This window comes from Geotrypetes seraphini, chromosome 10, assembly GCF_902459505.1.
Source record: "Geotrypetes seraphini chromosome 10, aGeoSer1.1, whole genome shotgun sequence".
Lineage (NCBI taxonomy): Eukaryota > Metazoa > Chordata > Amphibia > Gymnophiona > Dermophiidae > Geotrypetes > Geotrypetes seraphini.
This window is the reverse complement of record NC_047093.1, coordinates 25,274,318-25,299,689: the sequence shown is the minus strand read 5'-3', so window position 1 is coordinate 25,299,689 and position 25,372 is coordinate 25,274,318. Positions and strand designations below refer to the sequence as shown.

General features: G+C 39.0%; 1 protein-coding gene across 9 annotated transcripts in view; it reads right to left on the bottom strand.

Annotated features, from left to right (window-relative positions):
• Positions 1-25,372, bottom strand: part of SPAG9 (sperm associated antigen 9) — a 163,046-nt gene that overhangs the window by 4,673 nt on the left and 133,001 nt on the right. For 4 of the 9 annotated variants that reach the window (XM_033960498.1, XM_033960499.1, XM_033960503.1 and 1 more), the window contains 8 exons: positions 24,092-24,159; positions 17,337-17,485; positions 16,535-16,706; positions 13,108-13,221; positions 10,618-10,656; positions 8,536-8,712; positions 6,063-6,209; positions 5,698-5,730 (listed from right to left, as the gene is read on the bottom strand). In XM_033960498.1, coding sequence (XP_033816389.1) covers positions 5,698-5,730; positions 6,063-6,209; positions 8,536-8,712; positions 10,618-10,656; positions 13,108-13,221; positions 16,535-16,706; positions 17,337-17,485; positions 24,092-24,159 — 899 coding nt within the window. The remainder of the gene's footprint in view (positions 1-5,697; positions 5,731-6,062; positions 6,210-8,535; positions 8,713-10,617; positions 10,657-13,107; positions 13,222-16,534; positions 16,707-17,336; positions 17,486-24,091; positions 24,160-25,372) is intronic. The other 5 variants (XM_033960500.1, XM_033960505.1, XM_033960502.1 and 2 more) reach the window with 3 other exon arrangements.

Below are 25,372 nucleotides of genomic sequence, written 5' to 3'. Positions count from 1 at the left end.
GTAATATTTTCTATATATTGAAAGCGTCCTTGAACAGAAAGCTTTTAAGGGAACGCTTAAATTTTTCTAAAGAAGGTTCATTACGTATAAATAGTGGTAAATTGTTCCAGAGCTGAGGTGCTATGACCGATAAAATGGTAGATCTCCTGGTCCCTATTATTTTTAAAGATGGATTTAGTTAATAGATGTTGTTGTGTTGATCTGAGTGTCTTAGATGATGAATATGGTATCAAAAAACGGTCCAAAAATAGTGGCACATGTGATTGTTGAATTTTAAATGTTAAGAGTATGATTTTAAAAGTTATTCTGTGTGTGACTGGTAGCCAATGAGCAGTTTGTAAAAGTGGTGTAACATGGTCATATTTTTTTGAATTTGTTATAATTTTTATTGCTGTATTTTGTATTATCTGTAGTCGCCTAATTTCCTTATTGGTTATGCCATGGTATAAAGTATTGCAATAGTCTAATCTGGAAATGATTAATGAGTGGATTAAGGTGTTAAGAGCTTCTGGTTTTAGGACTTTTGATAGTGATCTGATGAGTCGTAGTTTGTAAAAACAGTTTTTGACTAGTGATGATAAAGAGGGTAGAGAGATTTACATTTTTGAGAATAGCCAAGTTTTCAGATGCTTTTGGAATCATTGGAGGGAGCCCAGATTCCGCAGCAGGGCAGAAGGTTATTCCAAAGCTCAGTGAATGTGAAGAAAAGAGATTTCCCTAATTTTCCTGGATAGATGATGCCTTTTAACGAGGGGAAAGACATGGGGGAAGCCCGTGAAATGAGAAAAAATCACTCCATGGACCTATTCAAAGTATTATATGGATGATATAACAAAGTTCACAGGTTTGCTCAGAATCATGGAGGGGAAAACTGGGGCGAACCCCAGAAAAAACCACCTCACAGCCCAATCATCAAGCATCCTGTTTGCATCCACAGGGGCTCAATAGTGAGATCGAGTGGCGCGCTTTTCTGTAAAGCATCATTTTTTCATTCATTCAATTTTTTCAAATCAATTCTTGGTGTTTTGAGAAATGTATCGTTTTATTTTGCATTTTATTTTGCATTTAGAAGGGTAGTCCCTTCAGTCTTTTGGCACTACTGTTTTTCCGTATTTGGAGTGATGTCATCCCGTGCATTAGGCACATGATCACGTGCTTAGAGCCCTTTAAAATCTCGGCGGTTTTTCCGCTCTGGTCACCTTTCAAAGCAGTCAAGCCGCGCCATACGCGCTTTGTTATGTGAGACAGCAGTCCTTGTGGGTGAGTCTTTTTCCTGTATAGCTGACAGCTGTATCCAAATCGTTTTAATGTCATACATAAAGAAAATTTTTTAGCTTGGTTTTGAATAAAGCATTGATTGGTTTAACTTTTTCTTTCAGAATCTCTTTATACCCATCGCATGAGCATTTTTTTCCAACCTTTCCTGTGCGTTCCCTGAAGCAGGATCGAAACATGCATGTCGGAACCCGCAAGCTGCAAGTTAAGTTTGCCTAGTTCTTTGACTACAAGTTTAGTAAACAGTAGTTTTTTCACATCAAAAACATATATGATATGATATAACGTCTTGTTTACTTTCCATGCGATGATTGGGCTGTGAGGTGGTTTTTTCTGGGGTTCGCCCAGGTTTTCCCCTCCATGATTCTGAGCAAACCTGTGAACTTTGTTATATCATCCATATAATACTTTGAATAGGTCCATGGAGTGATTTTTTCTCATTTCAATATATGCACTTTATCACTCTTGTTACATTGTTTGTAACTTTTCCCCTCCTCATAATTGCCCTGAATAGGTAGCATGGAATATTGCTACTACTTGGGTTTTGACCAGGTATTAGTGACCTGGATTGGCCACCGTGAAAACGGGCTACTGGGCTTGATGGACCATTGGTTTGGCCCAGTAAGGCTATTCTTATGTTCTTATGAACACATCATAAAAACGTTGAAAAGATCTATTTGGGGTCTTCAAGGACTGAGGTTTAACACCATTGTGCATGGGGGAGGGGAAGGAGATATGATGGCTCTAGAAGAGGCTTTCAGTTCTCTAGACACTTATGAACAGATATAGCAAAGCTTGATCTGATTTATAAGCATACTCTCATATTACCTTGGTTTCCATACATACTTTCATTACATCTTGGCTTGATTACTGCATGTCATCTCTGAGTACCTATGCCTAAGAGATCAAGCATTTATAAGTAGTCCAGAATCCTGCCATGTGTCTTCTCTGCAATGCAATGCAAAGCCATTTAACCATATATCATGCCACTATGCTAATCACTATTAGTTTCCTGTTCATTATTAAAAAGGATGGTGTCAGTCCAGAGGAAGGCTACTAAAATGGTATGTGGTCTTCATCATATGGCATATAGGGACAGACTTAAAGATCTCAATCTGTATACTTTGGACAAAAGACGGGAGAGGGGAGGTATGATAGACACATTTAAATACCTAAATAATGTAAATGTGCATGAGTCGAGTCTCTTTTATTTGAAAGGAAATTCTGCAATGAGAGGGCATAGGATGAAGTTAAGAGGTGATAGGCTCAGGAGTAATCTAAGGAAAGGGAGGTAGATGCATGGAATAGTCTCCTGGAAGAGGTGGTGGAGATAGAGACTGTGTCTGAATTTAAGAAAGCCTGGGAGAGGCACGTGGGATCTCTTAGAGCAGGGGTAGGGAACTCCGGTTCTCAAGAGCCGTATTCCAGTCGGGTTTTCAGGATTTCCCCAATGAATATGCATTGAAAGCAGTGCATGCACATAGAGGAGCGATAATAGTTACTGTGGATGGGCAGACTAGATGGCCTTTATCTGCCATCATGTTACAATGTTTCTATAACCATAAAGTTCTATGACCTCACAATGCAGGTGTAAAGAGCCTTAACCTATAGGAAGAAGAGATGCAAATGTTAAGAGCCTTAGCCAATAGGGAGAGCAGGAGATAGTGGATGCTGCAGATGGGCAGACTGGATGGGCCATTTGGCTTTTATCTGCCATCATGTTACAATGTTTCTATAACCATAAAGTTCTATGACCTCACAATGCAGGTGTAAAGAGCCTTAACCTATAGGAAGAAGAGATGCAAATGTTAAGAGCCTTAGCCAATAGGGAGAGCAGGAGATAGTGGATGCTGCAGATGGGCAGACTGGATGGGCCATTTGGCTTTTATCTGCCGTCATGTTTCTATGTTACATTTTGAAATTCTGGTTCTAATTCAAAGTTTTACAATCAACTATATTTTTCCTTTCCTGATCATCTTTCATACTCTACTAGGTTTGCACATTCATTACACAATTATTGCCTTGCATTTCCACCAGTTCAGTGAACCTGTCTCAAATTGACAAAACAAAATGTTCTTTTTTTTTTTTTTTTTTTTTAATTGCTCTTCATTTCTAGAGTACATTTTGACTTCAGCTGTGCTCAGAGCCTTCTTATTAAATTTAGATCAGCACTCAAGACCCTTTCCGGGTTTCCACTTGACTATTTTATTTTATATTAAAACCATTGTTTCTTCTCTCTAAACTATTTCTTTTCCGTCATAGAAAATGGAATTTTCTTCTTTTTGCCTCCTATTTTAATTGTAAGCCATTCTGAAAGTTTTGTTAATTGTGGTAAAACAAGCAAATCCTGAGAAATGTTTTCACTAATACATTTTGCACAATACAACTTTGCTACCTTGCCTCTTAAAGTCAGAGGCTGGTACCAGGCATATAACTTCAAGACCAGCCTAAAAACAATGCTTTTGAAAGATACCTTTGCAGTATGATTGACCTTTTAAGGACAATTTAACTGAACATTAGCCTATTCTGTGTGGCAATTATAGCAGCTAAGAAAAATGAAAAAAAAAAATTTAGTACTCCTTACCCTCTTGTTTCTTCCTTAATTGTTCTTTCCTTTTATTATAGTTCTAACCTTTTCCTTTCGTATCAGTTTGGTTTAGGAGGAGATGTACTCATCTTTATAGGATATTAATTAGCTTTTAATTTTAACGTGTCTGTATTACCCTATTTTTGCTTTTTATTGTAAAGTTGCTTTGTAATTTTAAAAGGCGGGATAACAAATTTTTAATAAACTTGAAACTTGTTGTTTTTAAGTTTAATTTTTAAACTTGGAGAATTTAATTCAACAGGGCATTTTATATTCCTCTTACTCAGTTGCTAGTTTGAAGTGATTTACAAAATAAGCATTCAAAACAAGATTGCAAAAGCTTTCATACAATATATAGTTTGAAAATACTATATCAGACAGTCTGAATGAATTACAAACTCTCACATTTTTAAATATGAACCTAGTGATAATTATTTTACCAGACATCTCGAAAACCACTGCTCAAAAAATGATTTTGTAATTTTTTTTCCCTGAAACCTACAGACCTGGTTTCAGATTTAAGTGCTACAGGTGAAACAGCAGAGTATAATGGCCTAACCTAAAATATGGAACTTTTTTTAAGTGTCAGACAACAACACTGCTTATAAGCCGCAGGGTCTTCTTGAGCCAGTCACATTTTAAAAGTCCAAAATGGAGTTATTTTATAAAGGTGAAGGAACTTATGTGCCTTTACACTTGTAAAAGAGGTTTCCAGAAGCAGCCCTAATAATGCACTTATACCTACACATAACTTTACACAGACTTAAAAAAAAAAAAAAAAAAAGGTAACTGTGTACCTGCATAGATTGGGTAGAGCATAGGCAGAGCTGCAAACATTAAAGTGCATTGTTGATTTTTTTAATTACATGGTCATTCTTATGCATGAAAACTAACAAACCCAAAAAACCCTTTCATGTTACATACAGAAAGTAAAGCTTTATAAAGGCTTCATATTTTTGAGCAATACGAAGTCTAAACACAATTGAATACTAAAAACTACCTATTCTAAATTTAAAGCTCGAGCCTTCTGAACATAAAAATGTTAAAGATCTTTTATAAACTAACTATTGTGTGTGCTACATTATGCCAACCAGGCAGTGTAAATTAAGGAAGCCATCAGAACATCAGCCAACAAAATAAACAGTCTGTGTCAACAATAGAGGCTTCTGGAAAGGGGGGGGAGGAATACACCAAAAGGTCAATGGTATTTTAGTATCATCTGACGTACAGTAAGGAACGGGAAAAAATATTCCAGCCAGCAAACTTACATTCTGTTGCTGCAAAGGTTTAAAAAAACCTCTCTCATACTGCAACACCTCACTGACGTGTTCCCCCAAAGGGTGTAATAAAACTAAAGGTTTCAGTTTTAGAATGGATTCAGCAAATGTAAGACAGACAAGGAATAAAACGCTCTCTAAATTCCATTGTGCGTTAAAAATGTGAGCAATTGCTTTATATATTTGGGAAGTTTAAAATCTTGATAAAACTAAGTACATTTTTTGAACCATATTTTATGGTTTGTTATTATGTTCTTAATTATCATTCTGTTTTTGAGTGGAGGAGTAGCTGAGTGGTCAGAGCAATGGGCTCAGAACCCAATTAATCTAGGGTTCAAATCCTACTACCATTCCTTGTGATCCTGGGTAAGTTGCTTTGTTCCTTGGCTACATCATTTGCAAAATCGATCTTTTTATTCTCAATAGGTCAGAGTGTCTGCATACACCTGGCAGGAATTTAAGTTGAGTTTCTGCATATAAAATCCTTTTTTAACAAGAGAAATGACCAATAACTCTGCCATTAAGGACAGATTTTTATAATTCTCTGAAATAGCTTACCGGGTAGAACTTTGGATTCTTGCCCAGAAATAGCTAAGAAGAAAAAATTTAAAAAATTTAAATTAAATCAGGTTGGGCAGACTGGATGGACCATTCGGGTCTTTATCTGCTGTCATCTACTATGTTAAAATATAACCTTCATTATACTCATTTCTCTGCTCCTCCACCTTATCCTATTTCCCTGTCAATACCTGCTGTCTCTTCAAAAGGTGGGCAAGTTGAAGGGAAGCATGACAGCAGAAGAGCAAACAGGAAATGACATATTTTCCAAGCACAATGCAAAGGTTTTTGCTAATGAGAAGCCCATTTAAAAATGGGTCTTAAATTAATTAATGCCTTTTGTGCCGAGATGTTTAGTGTCTTACCCATTCGGAAATCTATATAACCTTCTCCTCCACTCATAACCAGTACCGATCTGAGAGGACTCTGGCTGGTAGATTCTGATGCAGACTGCCCCAATTTCTCCCCTGAAATATCTGAGCCACTGTTACTCTGTGGGTACATTACTTGACCTGTAATAAAAACAGATTTGATGTTAAACATGGTTTGGATAAAGTATATTTAGAAATATACATAACAGGATCAAATAAACTCTCTTGTCAAGAAGTGCTTTTTTAGCCTTCGAATGTTGAGGAAGGTCAAAAACTTTTTTTCACCAACAACACTTCTCTGTCCTGGTCCAATCTATCATGTTATCCCGGCTAGATTACTGTAATGCTATCTCTCTCGGCATAACAAAGACTTGCCTTCAAAGACTCCAACTGATACAAAATACCGCTGCAAAATTAATTTATGGAAAAAGTAAGTTTGACCACGCGTCTCCTTTGCTTTTAAACCTTCACTGGCTTCCGGTCTATCTCAGGATTCACTTCAAATGTGCATGTATTACTTTTAAAATTTTATATGTATGGAGACTGATGGTTGATTTTTGTAGTGAATAGGCATCATTTTTCTTTGATAATATACATAGGGGGGTGGGGAGATTGGAAGATAAGATGTAGCAAAATTGAAATTTTGAAGGAATATGATAGTTTTAATGATTGTATAGAAAGATGGGAGGGGGAGGGTTTTTAATTAATTTACATATTAAGAATATAATGTATGATGTACGATAGTATTTCATGTTGTTCTTTTTGTGCACTTGATGTAAGTTTGAAAAAGAATAAAGAAATTAAAAAAAAAAAATTTACTGTAGGTTTAATCAATAGTAAAGAATAGTTATATTTGTATATTTTTAATTGAATGCTAAAGAAAAGGGTGGGTGGGAAGGGAATAAATTTATTTATTTGATGTTATACTAGAAAGAAATTCAAGTGATATATTATTTGTACACTTGTTGTAAGATTTAAAAATGAATAAAGAATTAAAAAAAAATATATATATTTTATCTGGTATCTTCATCCCTCTTGTCTCTTTATTATGGAATGCTTATAGAATCTCCTATGCAAGAGGCACCCAACAATTCAAACTCTCCCTTCCTTCAGTGAAAGGAATCAAAGGAGTCAAGAATTTTAGTCAATCCTTGGTTTTCAAATTTTCTCAAATATGGAACAAACCTCCTCTTATTTTAAGGGGTCCTGGTTCTTTTCAACTTTTTCGTAAATCTTTAAAAACTATTTTATTTGCCAAACACTTCGGAACCCAGTCATAGTAATATTTTCCGATTGATACTTTTTTCAGTATTTTTTTAGTTACTAACCGAGTCGAGCTCCTTTCTGGCTGAAGACATGGTATACAAAGCTAAGTTTTAGTTTAGCTCTAAAGGCACAGCCAGCGTCTTAAGAGTATCTGGCACACCGCCAATCCCCAACCGATCATACTCACGAGGACAGGTACTGTTGCAAACAGAACTGCAAATGTACGCAGTTTCAGTTTTAAGTGAATTGCTTGGCTTTTCCATTTGCTAAAGAAAATACTTATTTTTAATTTCTTCTCTTACCTAGCCAAAGACAAATCCCCACAAGGTACAAAACAAAAGCAACATACTTCTATATTAAAAAGGCAGACAAAACAAAACAAAAATAACAGGAGGTTTCTGAAAATCAACAGTGGTCAACATTTTGTGCAACAGAAAGCACAGAAATACCTCAGAGCCAACTGTCAAGTCTGCAAAAACAAAATCTTTCGTACCACTTGGCCATTTAATTAACTCCCACCTTGTCTATCAGGAATACTATATATTAATGGGGTTCAGGAAAATCTTATTCTAACTAATCTTTAGACCTTCAAGCCATTACTGTAATCCCCACATCAAAAGAACTTTCATAGATCCATTCTTATGTGGATGAAGGGGGTCTAGCAAAACTCTTTTTAACAGCTGAACTGCTGGGGGAAAAGGGCTGAACAGCACAAAGATGGCTTTCATATTGGTATTATTGATGTAATGGGGACATTACAAGATTTGCTATTTTTTCTGATGGATGGCAAGTGCATAGAAGGCATTAGAGAATGACACGGTGACAAAATTCATCACTGTTCCCGTCCCCGCAGATAACCGCGGGAAATAATCCCATGTCATTTTCTAGTGTCTATTTCAACCTCGGTCCTTCTACACCAGCATTCTTCAAAGCAAAGCTTGAGGGTCAGTGGTTGTGCCCAATTATACTCTGATTCTTCCCTCTCTCCTTAAAGAATGACATGAAGATGGTTTCCTGCGGGGACAGGAACGGTGATGAATTTTGTCACCGTGTCATTCTCTAGAAGGCATCAAGTGTACCTGCTAAATTTTTCTGGTTATTGAGCAGCTATATTGACTGTTACAATGTTATTATTGTATAAATTAAGTTAACAACGATGGCCTCCACATCAAGTGCTCAGCAACTTTGAGCAAAGACTTACCAGGCACCGCAACAAAGAATTTCACTGCATCTCGATGCCCATGGAAGCAAAGCTGTGCATGTGCCATTGAGCAGTATGGGATAAAGGTGCCTGGCATTACTTTCTCACTATTCTCATCCCCGTATACACGAATCACACTTCCTGGGCGGCTTCCAGATGTACTCAGAGCTTTGTTAGCTGGAAATGAAAATATAAGAACAGCATTTCCCATCTGAAGTTTAATAGTGCTGAAGAGCCTTGTGTTAACGGACCTGGGGTTAAATTAAAAGCAAAAGCCGACAGATTTAAAAACAAAGAGGCAATGTCAATCCAAGACAGAGCTGGGAAGAAAAAGAGAAAAAGGGCATGCTTAGTTATATGAAGTAGATCAGTAAATGGGAGCATGATTCTTGCACATCTGGCACAGTGGAGAACCAATTTTCCATATTTTTTCTCAATAAACCTGTATCACTGACAATGGTAAAATTAAAGAGATATAAGGAGGCAAGTCTGTATATACGGCAGCAGCTTGTGGAAACCCATTCCTGAAGAAACAAGGCAGTAAATGTCTGAGTTTCCAGCCTGAAAATATTACAGTCCTATGCTATTGCTTTTACATTTGATACCATGAGAAGTAATGAAAAATTTGATCTACAGCAAAAATGTGGTTAAGTAATATTTAAACAAATGACTGAGAATTTTATGTACTTAATTGCATCTGTCTAAAAAACAGCAAAGCTAAAAAAAAAAAAAAGTTTAGTAGTTCCTAAACAGCCACCAACCTATCTTCCTTTCTATGCTTCCCTCCCCTTACAAAATTAGCAATGACCTAAAACAGACGATTAATGCTGATCAAATACCCTGTTTCCCCGAAAATAAGATCTATCCCCAAAATAAGCCCTAGTTATGATCGACCCCGAAGCCCCCCTCCCCCCTGAATGTCTCCGACACTCCCTGACTCCATCCCTAACACTAGTGCTGCCTGATTTGCCGAAAATTGGATTCGATTCAGCAACCCCCCACCCCTGCTGCTTTAGGAGGCCTCAGAGTGGAGGTATGTCAGTCTCACAGTGGGAGGGTTGGGAGTGTTCTGCTGCACAGGGAGATGGGAAAGAGGGATAGGGAGATGCTGCACAAGGGGATGGGTGAGAGGGGAGGAAAGATGCTGCACATGGGGGGGGAGGAAGAAAGAAAGAGGAAGAAGTGAGGTGGAGGAGAGGAAGGGAGAGATGATTGCTGTACATGAAAAAAAATAAGACATCCCCCGAAAATAAGCCCTAATGTGTTTTTTTGACCCAAAATTAATATAAGACAGTGTCATATTTTTGGGGAAACACGGTATGTGCTAGAAAGAGCTCTAGGAGACCTTATACCTTAAAGATATTTTGTAACAAGTGTTTCACCTAATGGAATAGAGCTGTTGAGAATCTCTTAACGTGAGAAAATTGACAACGCAACACTGATGATGTATTGTAAAAATGAAACCTTCAGCCAAAAGTTTAACCCAATTCTGCTCAATAACCCCCCTCCTTTACAAAGCCATGCTAGCGTTTTTAGCACTGGCTCCGGCTGCGGTAACAGTTCGGATGCTTATAGGAATTCTATGAACGTTGAAGCTCTTACCACAGAGGCCAGCATGGCTTTGGAAAGGAGGGGGAAATACGTTTAAAATTTTTTTTTACATTTTTAAACAGCCCTGGAGATGTGCTATTACTTAAGTGTCACACGTTCACTGCAAAATCTCAATGAATGTTAGGTCCTGCTAAACACCAATTTCAAGGAATGCCATACGTGTGAAAGTTCTTTTTTTAATAGGAAAATCATGATATGGATGGATGAAAGTCATAAGACACTTTTCCATTCTTTTGCTGGCATAAAGAAGAAAAGATTTATATTAAAGCATAGCTGTGACACATGACAATACACTAAAAAAATGCTCAGCAGACAGGTGCATCTGACAAACTAATTGCTGTAATGCAGTAACTGTGAAGGGGAAACATTTAAGGACATAAAGGGGAGAAGGTAAGCTACAGGCGTGGGGCGCAGAGCCTCAGTGGCTATTAAGAGCCTGAGAAGCAGTTTGTGGACAGAATCTGCACTTACCCCTTAGCCCCAGTAAGCGTCCCTGGTGGAGGATTACAGCTAAAGTAAGAAAGGAGGGAAGGGAAAATGGACAGGCAGGACAGGACAGAAGGATTAATGACAACCCATCATTCTCACAAGCCAAAACTTCTTTGCAAGGTGGAGTACTAAAGAATTTAAGTTTTAGGTTATAAGAAACAAAAAAAAAAATCATAATAATCACAAGTCTACTACAGCATATTCCGTGAACATAATAGGTGAAAAAATCTTTTCAACTGTTTCCGTATTTCTTGTGAAGAATGGAATTATTTTGTTCTCATAAAGATTAACATTGTTCACGAGATATCGGAAGAGTTTTATCTTCCTTTTCTCAACACTCAGTAATACATTCAGGACAAGAACAATCTTTACAACATCAAAACAAGATCCAAAATGGTTTTTTAGAACAGCTCACACTCAACTGCAACAGTTAACTGCAATATATAAAACCAACAGAGCCTTTATTAACTTATTTGCATCACAGGGTTTTGGTCTTGCAAGAGGAAAAAAAGAAAACCTTGTTTTTCCTTCCAGTCCCCTTGCCAGACTTCATGCATGGCCATGCACTTAACCTTTGGCCCAGAGATTTGACTCAAAATATTAAGTAAAAGGTATTTTATCACCAAAGGGCTGGCAAGTCTGCATAAGCACCAGCACCATACACCTATGACTAAGCCTCCTAAACACAGCTGTGTGCAGATGCTTTCAGAAAGAATGCCACGTTCCCCATAGCAAATAAAGCTTAGCATCACTACGAGGGGGTACTGAAAAGTTCTCAGCTCAACCAATCAACTTCCTAAATTCTGAACATTATTTTGCCACTGTAGCTGCCAATTTGCAGAAACAAAATTCTCTGTTTTTGACGCACAGTTTCAGATCATTGATTGAATCATATCTATGTCATTGTCTTGGTTGGGCTGAGAATTTTTCAGCAACCCCCCCCCTAGCAGCATGCCAGAGCTGAAATTGGGATTTCATAATGTCTTACTCCACTGGTGTCTAAGAGCTAACCTCGCCAGTGATGTCACAAAGGCTTGATTGTCCTATACTTGGCTCACTTTTATTACATACGAGGGAGTGCTGAAAGCTTCTCAGCCCAACCAGTTACCTTAATTCTGAACGTTATTTTGCCAATGTAGCTGAATCATCTTATTTCATTAAGGCCTGGATTTCCTAAATGGCGCCAGTTGGTGCCAAACTCGGCGAGAACGCCATTTAAACAATGTTTTGAACTGATTTTCAAGGCGTCTAATAGTGCCTAAAAAAATTCAGCGTCAGAATCGCATCTTCATGGATGCTTTACGGTGCCTAACGCCTTTGCAGGTGTGGCTAATGCTGGAAGTGGTGTTAGGCGCCGTAAAGCACCTATAGAGGCATGATTCACATCAAAGGTGGGCCCCGGAAATGTAGGCCTGGAAAACCCTAGCCTACATTTCCGGCGCAATTCTCTAAACAGCTCTGCTGCGTGATTGACATATAATCAGTGGCTGCTTTTAAAGCAGCTGCTGACAATAGCGGTTAGAGCAGTGGTCTCCAACCCTGTCCTGGAGGACCACCAGGCCAATCAGGTTTTCAGGTTAGCCCTAATGAATATGCATGAAGCAGATTTGCAAGCCTGGCACCTCCATTATAAGCAGATCTCTCTCATGCATATTCATTAGGGCTAGCTTAAAATCCCGATTGGCCTGGTGGTCCTCCAGGACAGGGTTGGGGACCACTGGGTTAGAAAATCCAACTAGGCATTGGTTAAAGAACCCAACTAAGTGACAATCTGCAGACCACGTATGTCACTAAGACATAAAAAAACCCCAACTTAAAAATTCAATACATGAGCTATCTTTATCCTTGACATAGAGAGGTTTTTAAAATTTATTTTTTAGTGTGGGGGGGGCCTGAGGCATGCTTTAATTTTTCCATTATGATGCTTAAAAATAACAGAAAACATTTTTCTCCCCTACATTTGGGAAATAGCTACATAGGATATTTTATGAGTGGTTGGTGTAACGAACAGAGCATGAGAAACAAATGCATAATGCACAATACTCAGAAAACACAGCCCAAATACTTGGTGCTAGGGATGTGCTTTTCCCCATACAGTACATTTTTGCTCATCCAGATGAGATATCGCAGGAGCAGTACATACCCTAGGACAGTGGTTCCCAAGGCTAACCCGGGGGAAGCTCCCGCCACTCTGTTTTCAGCATATCTATAATAAATATTCAAAAGACATATTGTATGTACTGCCCCCACTTCACGCAGATCTCTATGTATTCACGGTGGGATTTCCTGAAAACCCAACTGGCTGGGTGCTCTTCAGAACACATTTGGGAACCACTGCTCGATGAGAAAGAACAGGCACAGAACAAGGTGAACTGGATTTATACATGACTGATTCTGACTTTGTGAACAGAGTCTCTGAAGTGAGCTGAAATGAAAGGCCTATTTCAGTAAAGGCATTCTTCCATTACTTACTTTCTGTCAAGGGAATGGAGATGATCACACCATTTCCTGTTCCTACCCATAGACGATTGCATGATACCATAAGAGCTGTGATCCTCACAAAAGAGAAGCCCAGCTTTCCAGTTCCTAGAAAAACACATATTTCTCATTAAAAACCTTGCTTTATTGATCTTTTTATACAAAGTATATTTTTGAAATGCATGTAGGTATTAATGTAGTTTGTTAGTCTCCTGTAAGTAGAATGAGCACCTGAGCACTTCATTGTATTGTAAACCATTCTATCAAAGAGTACTGGGTGGCCTCATGTTTGAACATCTCCCTAGTTTTTGGTAGCTGTGTGGACAGACCTCAAAACGTGTTTATCTTTTGTTGTTGCACTGTGTAAACAAGAATGACTTTTTATATATTTTTTTCTAATTTGATGTTTGTTGAAAGAATATACAGAATTGCTTGCATAAAAACACCTCCCCAAGGATTTAACATACCCTAATCACTTTTATATTCATGTATGTGATGCATAAGAACATAAGCATTGCCTCTGCTGGGTCAGACCAGAGGTCCATCATGCTCACGCGGCAGCCCATCAGGTCCAGAACCTGTATAGTATTCCTCTATCTATATCCTTATATCCCTTTTTCCTTCAGGAAATTATCTAATCCCTTCTTGAACCCCAATACCGTGCTCTGTCCTATCACACCCTCTGGAAGCACATTCCAGGTGTCCACCACCCTTTGAGTGAAGAACTTCCTAGCATTGGTTCTGAATTTGTCCCCTTTTAATTTTTCCGAATGCCCTCTCGTTCTTGTAGTTTTCGAAAGTTTGAAGAATATGTCCCTCTCCACTTTCTCTATGCCTTTCATGATCTTGTAAGTCTCTATCATGTCCCCTCTAAGTCTCCGCTTTTCCAGGGAAAAGAGCCCCAGTTTCTCTAATCTTTCAGCATATGAAAGGTTTTCCATACCTTTTATCAATTGCGTCGCTCTTTTCTGGACCCTCTTGAGTATCGCCATATCCTTTTTAACGTACTGGACGCAGTACTATGCAGGCGCACCATCGCCCGATACAACGGCAGGATAACTTCTTTCGTTCTGATTGTAATACCTTTCTTGATAATACCTAGCATTCTGTTCGCCTTCTTAGAGGCCACTGCACACTGTGCTGACAGCTTCATTGTCTTGTCCACCAGTACTCCCAAGTCCTTTTCTAGGCTACTTTCACCCATTACCAACCCTCCCATCGTATAGCTGTACATCGGGTTTATGTTTCCTACATGCAAGACTTTTCATTTCTCTACATTAAAGTTCATCTGCCATCTCTTCGCCCACTCTCCCAGTTTGTTCAGGTCCATTTGTAAATCTTCACAGTCCTCTTTAGTCCTAACCCCACTAAATAGTTTTGTGTCGTCTGTGAATTTTATAACTTCGCACTTCGTCCCTGTTTCTAGATCATTTATAAATACATTGAACAGCAGCGGTCTGAGTACCAACCCCTGCGAAACATCACTCGTGACCCTCCTCCAGTCAGAGTAGTGGCCCTTCACTCCCACCCTTTGCCTCCTACCCGCCAACCAATTTCCGATCCATCTATGTACGTCTCCTTCCACCCCATGGTTCTTTAGTTTCCACAGTAGGCATTCATGGGGTACCTTGTCAAAGGCTTTTCGGAAATCCAAGTATACGATGTCTATGGGGTCCCCTTTGTCCATCCGTTTGTTAATTCCTTCGAAGAAGTGCAATAAGTTTGTTTGGCACGATCTTCCCTTGCAGAAGCCATGTTGGCTTGTTTTCATCAGTTTGTTCCTTTCTAGATGCTCATCGATGCTGTCTTTTATCAGTGCTTCTGCCAACTTCCCTGGAACCGAAGTCAAGCTTACCGGTCTGTAGTTCCCCAGGTTGCCTCTCGATCCTTAATATAAGGCTGCAATGCCTTGAATTTATTTTCCCTTCAAGCACATTTTGGGACCCTACATGTAAGATAAAAGTGATACACACTGCAACACGCTTTATATCCCATAACCTGTAACACTGTATAGTAGTGAGAGCAGGTGAGGAGTGGCCTAGTGGTTACAGCTGCTGCCTCAGCACCCTGAGGTTGTGAATTTGATCCCAGTCCGCTCACTGTGATTCTGGGTTAAAGTCACTTAACCCTTCATTGCTCCAGGTACCACATCTAGATTGCGAGTCTGCTTGGACAGATAGGGAAAATACTTGTACTTTTCATTGTATTGTAAACCACTTTGTGTGAATCTCTTTTTTTTTTTTTTTTTACAGTTTATAGGAGTTTATTTAGTGCTTTTAACAAAAATATTACCCAGATCAACAAGAAATGTCATAGTGATGTTTCTCTCCTGGAAAAGTACTGAGGACAGGGTCATGAATTGTTTTTGGCTTGCTTTGCCTCCTCATACAGGCCTAAGTGACATTAAACCACAGTGTGCATTATTTTTAACATTTATGGTCAAAGTTTGAGTAAGGTTTAAACTAATGCCCAAAATTAAATAGGGATTTCACAAAAATGCATTCCTTTGGTTGCTGAAAGATGATCTTTGAGCTACAAAGAACGCCTCAGAAAACTGGGACTGTTCACCCTTGAAAAGAGAAGACTGCGAGGAGATTTGTTAGAGACTTTTAAAATATTAAAAGGATTTGATAAAATTGACCATGAAGCAGCTTTACTGACATTTTCAGATGTGACACGGACAAGAGGTCATAGCCTGAAACTGAGCGGCAGCAGGTTCAGGACAAATGTAGGAAAGTTCTGTTTCACACAACGAGTGGTGGGTGCTTGGAATGCTCTCCCGGAGGAGATTGTGGCAGAGACTACTGTTCTGGGTTTCAAGCGCTAGTTGGATTCACACCTTCTTGCAAATCACATCGGGGGATACGGGAATTCCGGGTCTCCAATAAGGAGCACCTAACTGGGCCTCCACATGTGCGGATCGCCGGACTAGATGGACCTAGGTCTGATCCGGCGAAGGCGTTTCTTATGTTCTTATGTTTAGATGTTACAAACAATACTGTGAGAATTATTTAGCTGTTCAGATGGAAAAGGTTTTGTATTTATGTTTGCCCTAGAAAAACTCTCAGGGCCAGAGGCACAAAGCTCGGACACCACAGGTAGCATGGGTGAATCTCTTAATGAAAAGGCAGTTAATAAATCCCAATAAATAAATAAAACAAATACATAAATCCATGTGAGCTTTATGTGCACTGAAATCCACTTGGAAAATTCTATTTAATTTCAACAAAATAGATTTTTTTGTGTGTATTTTGAATGTTACTGAAATGCACTACAGAAGGGTGATGCTACACAGCTGGAAGTGCCCTTGATGTGTGAATTACTAGCTGATCCCTTGAATCGTTTGGTATCTTATAAGTCCCTGCAGAGGATGTTTTATTAATCTCTCAATTCAGCTAATGCTGGGAGGAATGTAACTTACCAAGCATTTTGCTCACATAGGGTTCAATATCCACATCTTGTAAATGCTGATATGTGTGAGCATGGTAAAGTCGGAGTGTGGAATCCAGCCGAATAGACACCCAAACGCCATCACCTATCCAGGCTAGTTGTCTCACTTGGCTTTCTTTCCTAGGATGTGCATCAAATGATTTCTGGAGGTGGGGGGAAAAAGAGTTCCAACATTTAAAAGTGTTGGAAAGTTTACAATATTTACAAGTCAGCTTTGCCACTGTTACAGGAAGTACAGTATCTGTGGTGTATTGCAATAAAGGGTTTGGAAGCAGGCAGCATTGAGGAACTATGGAAAGAAAATCCCCTCTGGCCAAAATCTGTGGTCATCAGATTTGTGTACTTGTTTGAAGTCCCTTTGACCATGATCTCTACTGGATGTCCTTCCTGACAAGACAGACCACAGCTGCATAAAACAAGTCCCCAATCAGGTAAGTAAGCAGTCCCAAGACAGATTCATAACTGGATCAAAACACAACCCTACCCCCCCACCCCACCCCCAACAAACACATATGAAACAAAGCCACAGGATTTTATTCTCAGGGTATTCAATCCCTCAACATAAGCCTCATTTTCAACCCAAATAGCCGATTTCCTTTTTCAAAGCACAAGCGATGAAACATGTTTCCTCTCTCTCATTTTGTTATTTCTAATCTCTATTTTCTTAAAAGCAAAAACCTATGAAGTTTGGCATGCAGTGGGAGAGTGACTTTAAAGCAGCCAGGGCAGGGTCATCTAGTCCCGAATGACACTGGAATTTAATTCAAACTTGCCTCTATCTTCATGGCTTTTGGCTGTACAACATATATTTTGTTCCTGTAACCACACCAGACTTTATCATGCACCACAGCCATGCATCGGATGGAATGATGAGGCCGCCCCAAGTCTAGGAGGTGATAATTTGTTAAATCCCACTGGCCATCTGCAATTTAAAAAAAAATATATAAACAGATTACAGTTTGGATGAAAGTCATTAAAACTGAACAAATTCACTAAAATAAAATGTATGCAAACAATTTTACTGTCTGCAAAATTAAGGAATTTTGAGCTATTTAAAGCTAATTTATACATACATATAGCAATCTCCAAATACCATTAAATTGAAAATTATGATACTTATCAATACCAATGCCTCCATATAAGACAGGAGCCATGCTCAATTTATTTATTTATTTTTTTATAATTCTTTATTCATTTTAAAACTTTCATCAAGTGTACAAAAATTGCAACACAATAACATAGATTTAACCACTTGTACATCTTAACGTTATATCTTATAATTGCAAATATAACCCTCCCTCTCCCATCCCGAAATCCTTTTAGTAATTTATTTTTCATATAATAGAAACCCTCCCCCCACCCCACCCTTATCTTACATATTAAATATAGAAATATTAGAAAAATGGCTTCAATCATGACAATTTATTTTTTGACATTTTGAAGAATGTTGTGATGCATTTAAAAGCTTTGTGAAGTATTTTTATGTTTCTGCAAACAACTGATTCATGTTTGCTATATTTTCATTTCTTTTATTTCTTTCAAATTTATAAACTGTTTTATTCAAAAGTGATATACACAAATACATACAAATTAACTTTTAAAACCCCACAAAAAAACAGACAATAGAGAAGTAAAGTCCAACAACCCTCAGTTCAGCAATTCTGAATAAGCAAATGTCTCTTCAACAGCCATCTGAATCTAATCAAATTCTGCTCAACGAAATCCTGTCGGTAATGCGTTCCAGGCCACAGAACCAGCTACAGAATAGCTTTTTAGTTGCACACATGGGCTTAATTGAGCACAGACTTAGAAAACACTATTTTTAAAATCAATCTAGCCTTTATTAAAAACTGGATACATAGGTGTGCATATATGACAGTGCTTTCAAACTTGGTCCTGGGGGCACCTCAGCCAGTCAAGTTTTTAAGATATCCACAACTATTATTCGTGAGACATATTTTCATGCCGTGAAGAGTGCATGCAAATATGTCTCATGCATATTCATTGTGGATATCTTGAATTCTGTCTGATATCTCAGATATCTCCAAGACCAGGTTTGGAAAAACATTGGCATATGGCTTGGATGCTAATTATGAATCTCTCTCTTTTTCACACAAAATAATTTGAGTAGTGTTTGGTTATATATTTTATTCTGAATCTTGAAAACAAGCTTATTCATGCTTTGCTCCCTCAATACTTTCATTAGGTCAACTACTTGTGCCCAAACATTTTTCCATATTGTAAACCCTCTCCCCTCCAAAGAAGGTGATCACCATGACCAAAAGGACACACTTATATCCTTTAAAAGTAACTCCAGAAAAATATGTGCAAGGATGATATTACACACACTTGCAAAAATCTGTTGGGGTTTTTTTTCAGAGAGAAAGGGGATGGGACTCGATATACCATCTTTCTGTGGGAACAACCAAAGTGGTTTACATATTATATACAGGTACTTATTTTTGTATCCGGGGCAATGGAGGGTTAAGTGACTTGCTCAAAGTCACCAGTAGCTGCAGTAAGAATTGAACCCAGTTTCCCAGGTTCTTAGGTCACTGCACTAACCACTAAGCTACTTTAATACTAAAGTTCATTGTGGGGACATCATCATTATCTATTAAAGGCATTTAGGTTTTCTAATGTAGTAATTTTCAATTTCAGAGTCATGCTTTGCGATGTGATCCTGGCACAGAGTGCACACGCACTACAGCAGTGGTCTCAAACACGCGGCCTGCAGGCCGTATGTGGATCTCCAGGTGTTATTTGCAGCCCACGGTCTGGACGTGATCAACAGCATTTATCTTCCCCTTTCCCTTCCTTTTGGAGTAGCAGCATGTCTGGCCGGCTCGTTCCGTTCAAAGCCGCGGGTTGGTGGCTCCTCACGCTATCCACTCCTGCATTGGAAGCCTCTCTGACGTCACAACATCAAAGAGGCTTCAGACGCAGGTGCGGATCTCGCAAGGAGCCGCCACCCGCGGCTTTGAACGGAATGAGCCGGCCAGACACGCTGCTGCTCCACAAGGAAGAGAACGAAAGGGGAGGGGAAAAAGAAATGCTTCTGCTACATAGGAAAGGGGGACTCTAGGGAAATGCTGCTGTACAGGGAAAGGGAGAGGGAGGGAAAGGGGAAGATAAATGCCTCTCCTGCACAGGAAAGGGGGAAGGGAAATGCTGCTTCTGTTGCTGCTGCATCCAATTGGGGAAAGAGAGGGATGGAAGGAGAAGGGAGAGGAGAGGAACAAGAGAAGAAGCCAAGTTCATGGGAGGGAGAGAAGGAAAGGAGATATCAGACCATGGAGGGGGAGGGAGAGATGCCAGGGCATGGTGGAAGGGAAGGAGACAGTTGCCAGACCAGGGGAAAGGAAGGAAGGAGGGAGGGAGAGAAAGGAAGGAAAGAGATGCCAGACCATGGAAATAGGACGGAAGAAGAGAGACATAGGAAGGGAAGGTAAGACATGGAAACGTAGATTTTGAAAAGAAAGCAGAAAAATTGAACATTAAGTTAATGCCAAAGATGGATGCAAGGCAGAAAGTGAAGACGGAGAGAAAAACAGTCAAAGGACAAGAAGGCCCTGAAAACATAGTTGAAAGCACAGAAAAATAAAGTCACCGGACAACAAAGGTAGGGAAAATGATTTTATTTTCAATATAGTGATTGAAATGTGCCAATTTTGAGAAAGAAAAGATATTAAACTTTAAATGTAAGGGCTGCAGAAAAAATAGAGTACTTGGAGAGCCGCCGAAAAAATAGTTAATGTCTTATTAAAGAAATGACAATTTTGCATGAGGTAAAACTCTTTATAGTTTATATATCTTTCCTTTTAACTGTTAAAGGAAAGTTTTATAAACTATAAAGAGTTTTACCTCATGCAAAATTGTCATTTCTTTAATAAGACATTAACTATTTTTTCTGCGGCCCTCCAAGTACCTACAAATCCAAAATGTGGCCCCGCAAAGGGTTTGAGTTTGAGACCACTGCACTACAGCAACCATTGGAATTCCAGAGGGTTATGGTTTAGAGGGGGAGGAAACCCCAGCGGCATGATAGGAAAGTGAGGAAGAGAGGGTTCTACAGGGCCATGGATGTTCTCAACTGACATGCTTTTCTCAATCATTTTTAACAGGACTTTAAAATTGGTTAAATGTATCAGAAAGCTGCTGATTATTCTAAAACTTTCACCCTAAACAAGATTCAACACACTATTTTCCAATCATATCCCTTCAGAAAAAAGCATCTAGCAGTCTCTGGGCTTGATAATCTGGGCACAAGGACACCCACTGAGAACTGAGTATAACAAGAGGAAAACATGTATTTATAGTGCTACAAAGAATAAATAGCATTGCAGAGGGTAAGAGATATTCAATTTGTAGATACTATACCTTGTCTATCCTTAATGTGGCATTCAGCAACAGTGCTATTGTGAATCAAGGACTGCAGTAAGGACTAATGAGTTTTTGATGGCTGCCTACTTCAGGGGAGGGTGGTTGCTATGAAAGTGGGTTGTCTCTACTTTTTTTACCAACAGAGGGCAGCAACATACAGTAAGAAAGAAGAGTTTCCCATCCTGATCCAACCTTGGGTATTATCACAAGTAAAAAGAATCTCTAGCTCTTAAGCTATAGGTGTTCTAACTTTAATCAAATATAGAGAGACAATAATAATAATAACAACTTTATTCTTCTATACCGCCACAATCGTGCGACTTCTAGGCGGTTTACAACTGAAGAGAGCTGAACAATCAGCGAGTTACACTATGCAGATAATAAATGAAATTACAGTATATAGAATCATGGAAAAGCAGCAGATACAATATACAGTTTGTTTAGAAATTCAGAGGGGGCCTTTTAGATAAAGTGGCGAAATACATAGTACAGTTTTGTTTAGAATTTTTTCAGAATAATGTATCCTTAGGTCGTCCTACATAGATGATTAGATGTCCCCTTATGATCTGATTGGCCTGGATTAGCATATTCACAAAAGGAAAGTGATGGAAAACAGATATTCAAAATATGCAGATTTACTTGACAGAACGGTGGCCTATGCTGGATTTCAATACAGTGCTTCTGTGACAAAAATGACAACCATTAAATATTTATGTATTCAATTTTCTATACTCCCAGGGGAGCTCAGAATGGTTTTCATAAATTTATTCAGGTACTCAAGCATTTTCCCTGCCTGTCTTGGTGGGCTCACAATCTATATGATGTACCTGTGGCAATGGGGGGAGATTAAGTGATCTGCCCAGGGTCACAAGAAGCAGTGTGGGTTTTGAACCCATAACCTCAGGGTGTTGAGGCTGCAGTTTTAACCATTCTGCCACTCTAGAAGTCAAAATGTAGTAAAAGTGAGCCAAGTATGGGACAATCAAGCTATTGTGACATCGCTAATGAGGTTGGCTCTTAGGCAGTGATGTCACAATAGCAGCTGTGGTTATCAGAGGCTGAAACTATTCACATTATTTATTTATTTATTCATTCAATTTTCTATACTATTATTCCCAAGGGAGCTCAGAATGGTTTACATGAATTTATTCAGGTACTCAAGCATTTTTCTCTCTCTGTCCTGGTGGGCTCACAATCTATCTAATGTATCTGGGGCAATGGGGGGGGGGGATTACTGGTAAGTAACTTACCCAGGGTCACCAGGAGCAGCATGGGTTTGTACCCACAACCTCAGGGTGCTGAGACTGTAGCTTTAACCACTGTAGGTCCATTACACTTTACAGATAGGACTAACTAGAGATTTAAAGGGCTTCGGGGCTGTTGCTGTGCGGTTTTGTAAAAGAGGCCATAAGGCAGGGGTCTCAAAGTCCCTCCTTGAGGGCTGCAATCCAGTCGGATTTTCAGGATTTCCCCAATGAATATGCATAAGATCTATGTGTATGCACTGCTTTCACTGCATATTCATTAGGGAAATCCTGAAAACCCGACTGGATTGCGGCCCTCAAGGAGGGACTTTGAGACCCCTGCCATAAGGGAATAGCTCAAAATGAAATCAAAGATTTACAGATTATTCAAAATGCTTCTATTAAAATTATATCGAAAGCCAGGAAGTTCAACCACGTGACACCTCTCCTTAAGAAAGCGCATTGGCTTCCGGTAGCTCACCGGATAACATATAAATTAAGTTTGCTTACACTCAAATCATTACTTTATAAAACTCCTGCTTTTATTGATAAACTACTGATTCCCTACACCTCAAACAGATTATTGAGATCGAATGAGCAACATTTATTGATGATTCCCTCACTTAAAATTATTAATACACGGCGGCAATTCATTTTTTCTGTCACAGCCCCTCAAACATGGAACTCACTCCCTATTTATTTAAGGGAAGAACACAATGTGGATAGATTTAAGAGCAAATTAAAAAGCTTTCTTTTTAAGGATGCATTCGATAATTAGTAAGCCAGTCTAGTGGCCTTATTTTAATTGCACTTTATAGCTTTTCTGAAGTATATTGATCTTTCCTTTCCTTTTTGTTTTTTCATTGAATGTCTTACTATCAAACAATTTGTATTTCCTTGTGTTTTAATGGGGTTTGTAATGTTAGTTTATAATTAGTCTTGCAAGACTTAGTTTTTGTCATTTGTTGTATTGTTCCCTAAATTTTATAATTTTACTGATATATACATCGCTTAGAATTCTGATTAAGTGATCAATCAAATCCTTATTAAACCTGAAACCTAAATTTAGCAAATGGCATCCAAATTTAGGCACAGAAAATAATCTGCGTGGAGTGCTATTCTATAAATGGCACTCTTGAGTTGCACACTGTTTATAGAATACTGCTTAGAGCTGATTTCCATGCCAAACTTTCTGAGAGAGGATTTACACCAGCTGAAACCTGCTGTAAATCCTGGTGCATAAATTAGGTGGGGGTCCTTGATATTCAGCAATACTGCGCCCACTAGTGAATGGCACTAATTTGCTCATTGCCCTCCAATGGCCATGTCTCCTGTTGAGTTACTCGCTAAAAAATTTGCACATGGGTCTTCATAGAATAGCGAGCTTAGTGTGTCATCTGTACAAAATGGTTAATTGCAGTACAAAATAGTTATTTTAATAGATTTCAGGATATGTGGGGGCCAATAATAAAATATTATAATGATTAATGTTAATTTATTATTCTTTTTCCTTATGTGATAATTGAAGGAAGGGAGGGGTGGGGGGAATTAGGGAGAATTGCATATATATATTGCATATTTTTAAATGATTAATATTCATAGGAATTTTATTATTTGTGTATGGTTATGGGAGGGGGGTGGGATATAAAGCTTTTAGATACACATTGTGATGGAATTTTCAAGTGATAATGTATTATGATAGCTTGTATTTAATGTACACTTGATGTATGTATTAAAATGAATAAAGATTTGGAAAAAAAAGAATAGCGAGCTTAGAAAGATGTGTGTGCAAATCCAAATTGTTACCAACACCAACCATTAGCATCCAATTATTGCACACATATATCAGAATAGAATGTAATTTTGGGGGATAGTGTGTTGTCTCAGACAGAATTACTTACCAACTCCTCTGTGAAAAATTGCTAACGTTCCATCGGCTAGGGCAACTAATACTATTCCTTTCACATGTCTGGGAAGAGAACCCCCCACCCCAAAAACCAAAGATTAAGTCATGTAAGAATAAAAGTACATCGCACACCGTTGCAAGACATTTTCTGAAACTTTCTCTAGGAATAAAAGTTCATAATACTATGAAAATATTCTGTTTACCAGTAGCCCACCTAGATTAGAGACCTAAAACAAATCCATTCTAGTAAGGAAATACCTCAACTAGTACGTACTCTACATGTTGCTTTTCATCTAACATCCCATACAATATGGCACCTAAACATTGTGGGGCTCATAATCAAAAAATTAAAACATCCAAAAAGTGGCCTAAATCAGTACTTGGACGAAAGTACCGATAATCAAAGCTGTATCTAAACCCAGCTTAGGCTTTACCCTGCCTCTAAACACCTAGAGCGAAAAGAGGCATTTTTAGAGGAGGGGAAAGGGCGGGAGGTGGGCGGACCTAGACATAGTCATACACCAAGTATAACCAACAACTTTAGCAGGATGCCCAGTCAGAACTGATACATTTTGTCAAAACAGTCAAGTCAAAACAGGTATAAGTTCCGAATAGGGGCTGCTGAGCTGATTGCGACTACTGCAATCAGCTCAGCAGCTCCAGCAACCTGCCCCCCCCCCCACCACGATCACGGCAGGAGAGATACCTCATCTCCCCTGCTGCGATTGTGATCCCCCCCGAACTGCTACGAACCGCAGCAGGAGAGATGCCTAAAAATGCCGACTTGAATGAGAAGTTGCTCCTCTTTTGGTTTTGTTTTAATTTCTTTTTTTTAAGTCTCCTGTTAGCTGAGTTGAAAAAATATTAGCAATTGTCTCTTTTTTTAGCGCAAAGAAGTGAAGGTTTAACCTTTTATATCTAAAATGAGGGAAACAGAGTTTTTATTGTTTTTCTTTTGTATGTGAGTGAGACAAGAGCGGCTAAGAAAAAAATTGGCAAGGCATGGAAAGGGACTACAGGAGACGGAGTCCCTGCACTTGCCCAGTAAGCCAAAAGCTTACTGTAGCTAGGGGAGCATCTGCACATGCTCAAGGCCTTTGAGTTCTCACTTTCTCTGAGATTCTCGGAGAGGAAGGGAACTCGAAGGCTTTGAGCATGCGCAGATGCTCAAGGCCCAGCAAAAAGAAGACGGCAGATCTTCGAGCACTGGCACCAGCATGTCCTGTGCGTTGGTGCCGGTGCCAGATGGGGGTAAGCAATGTGTTTGGGTGGGTGG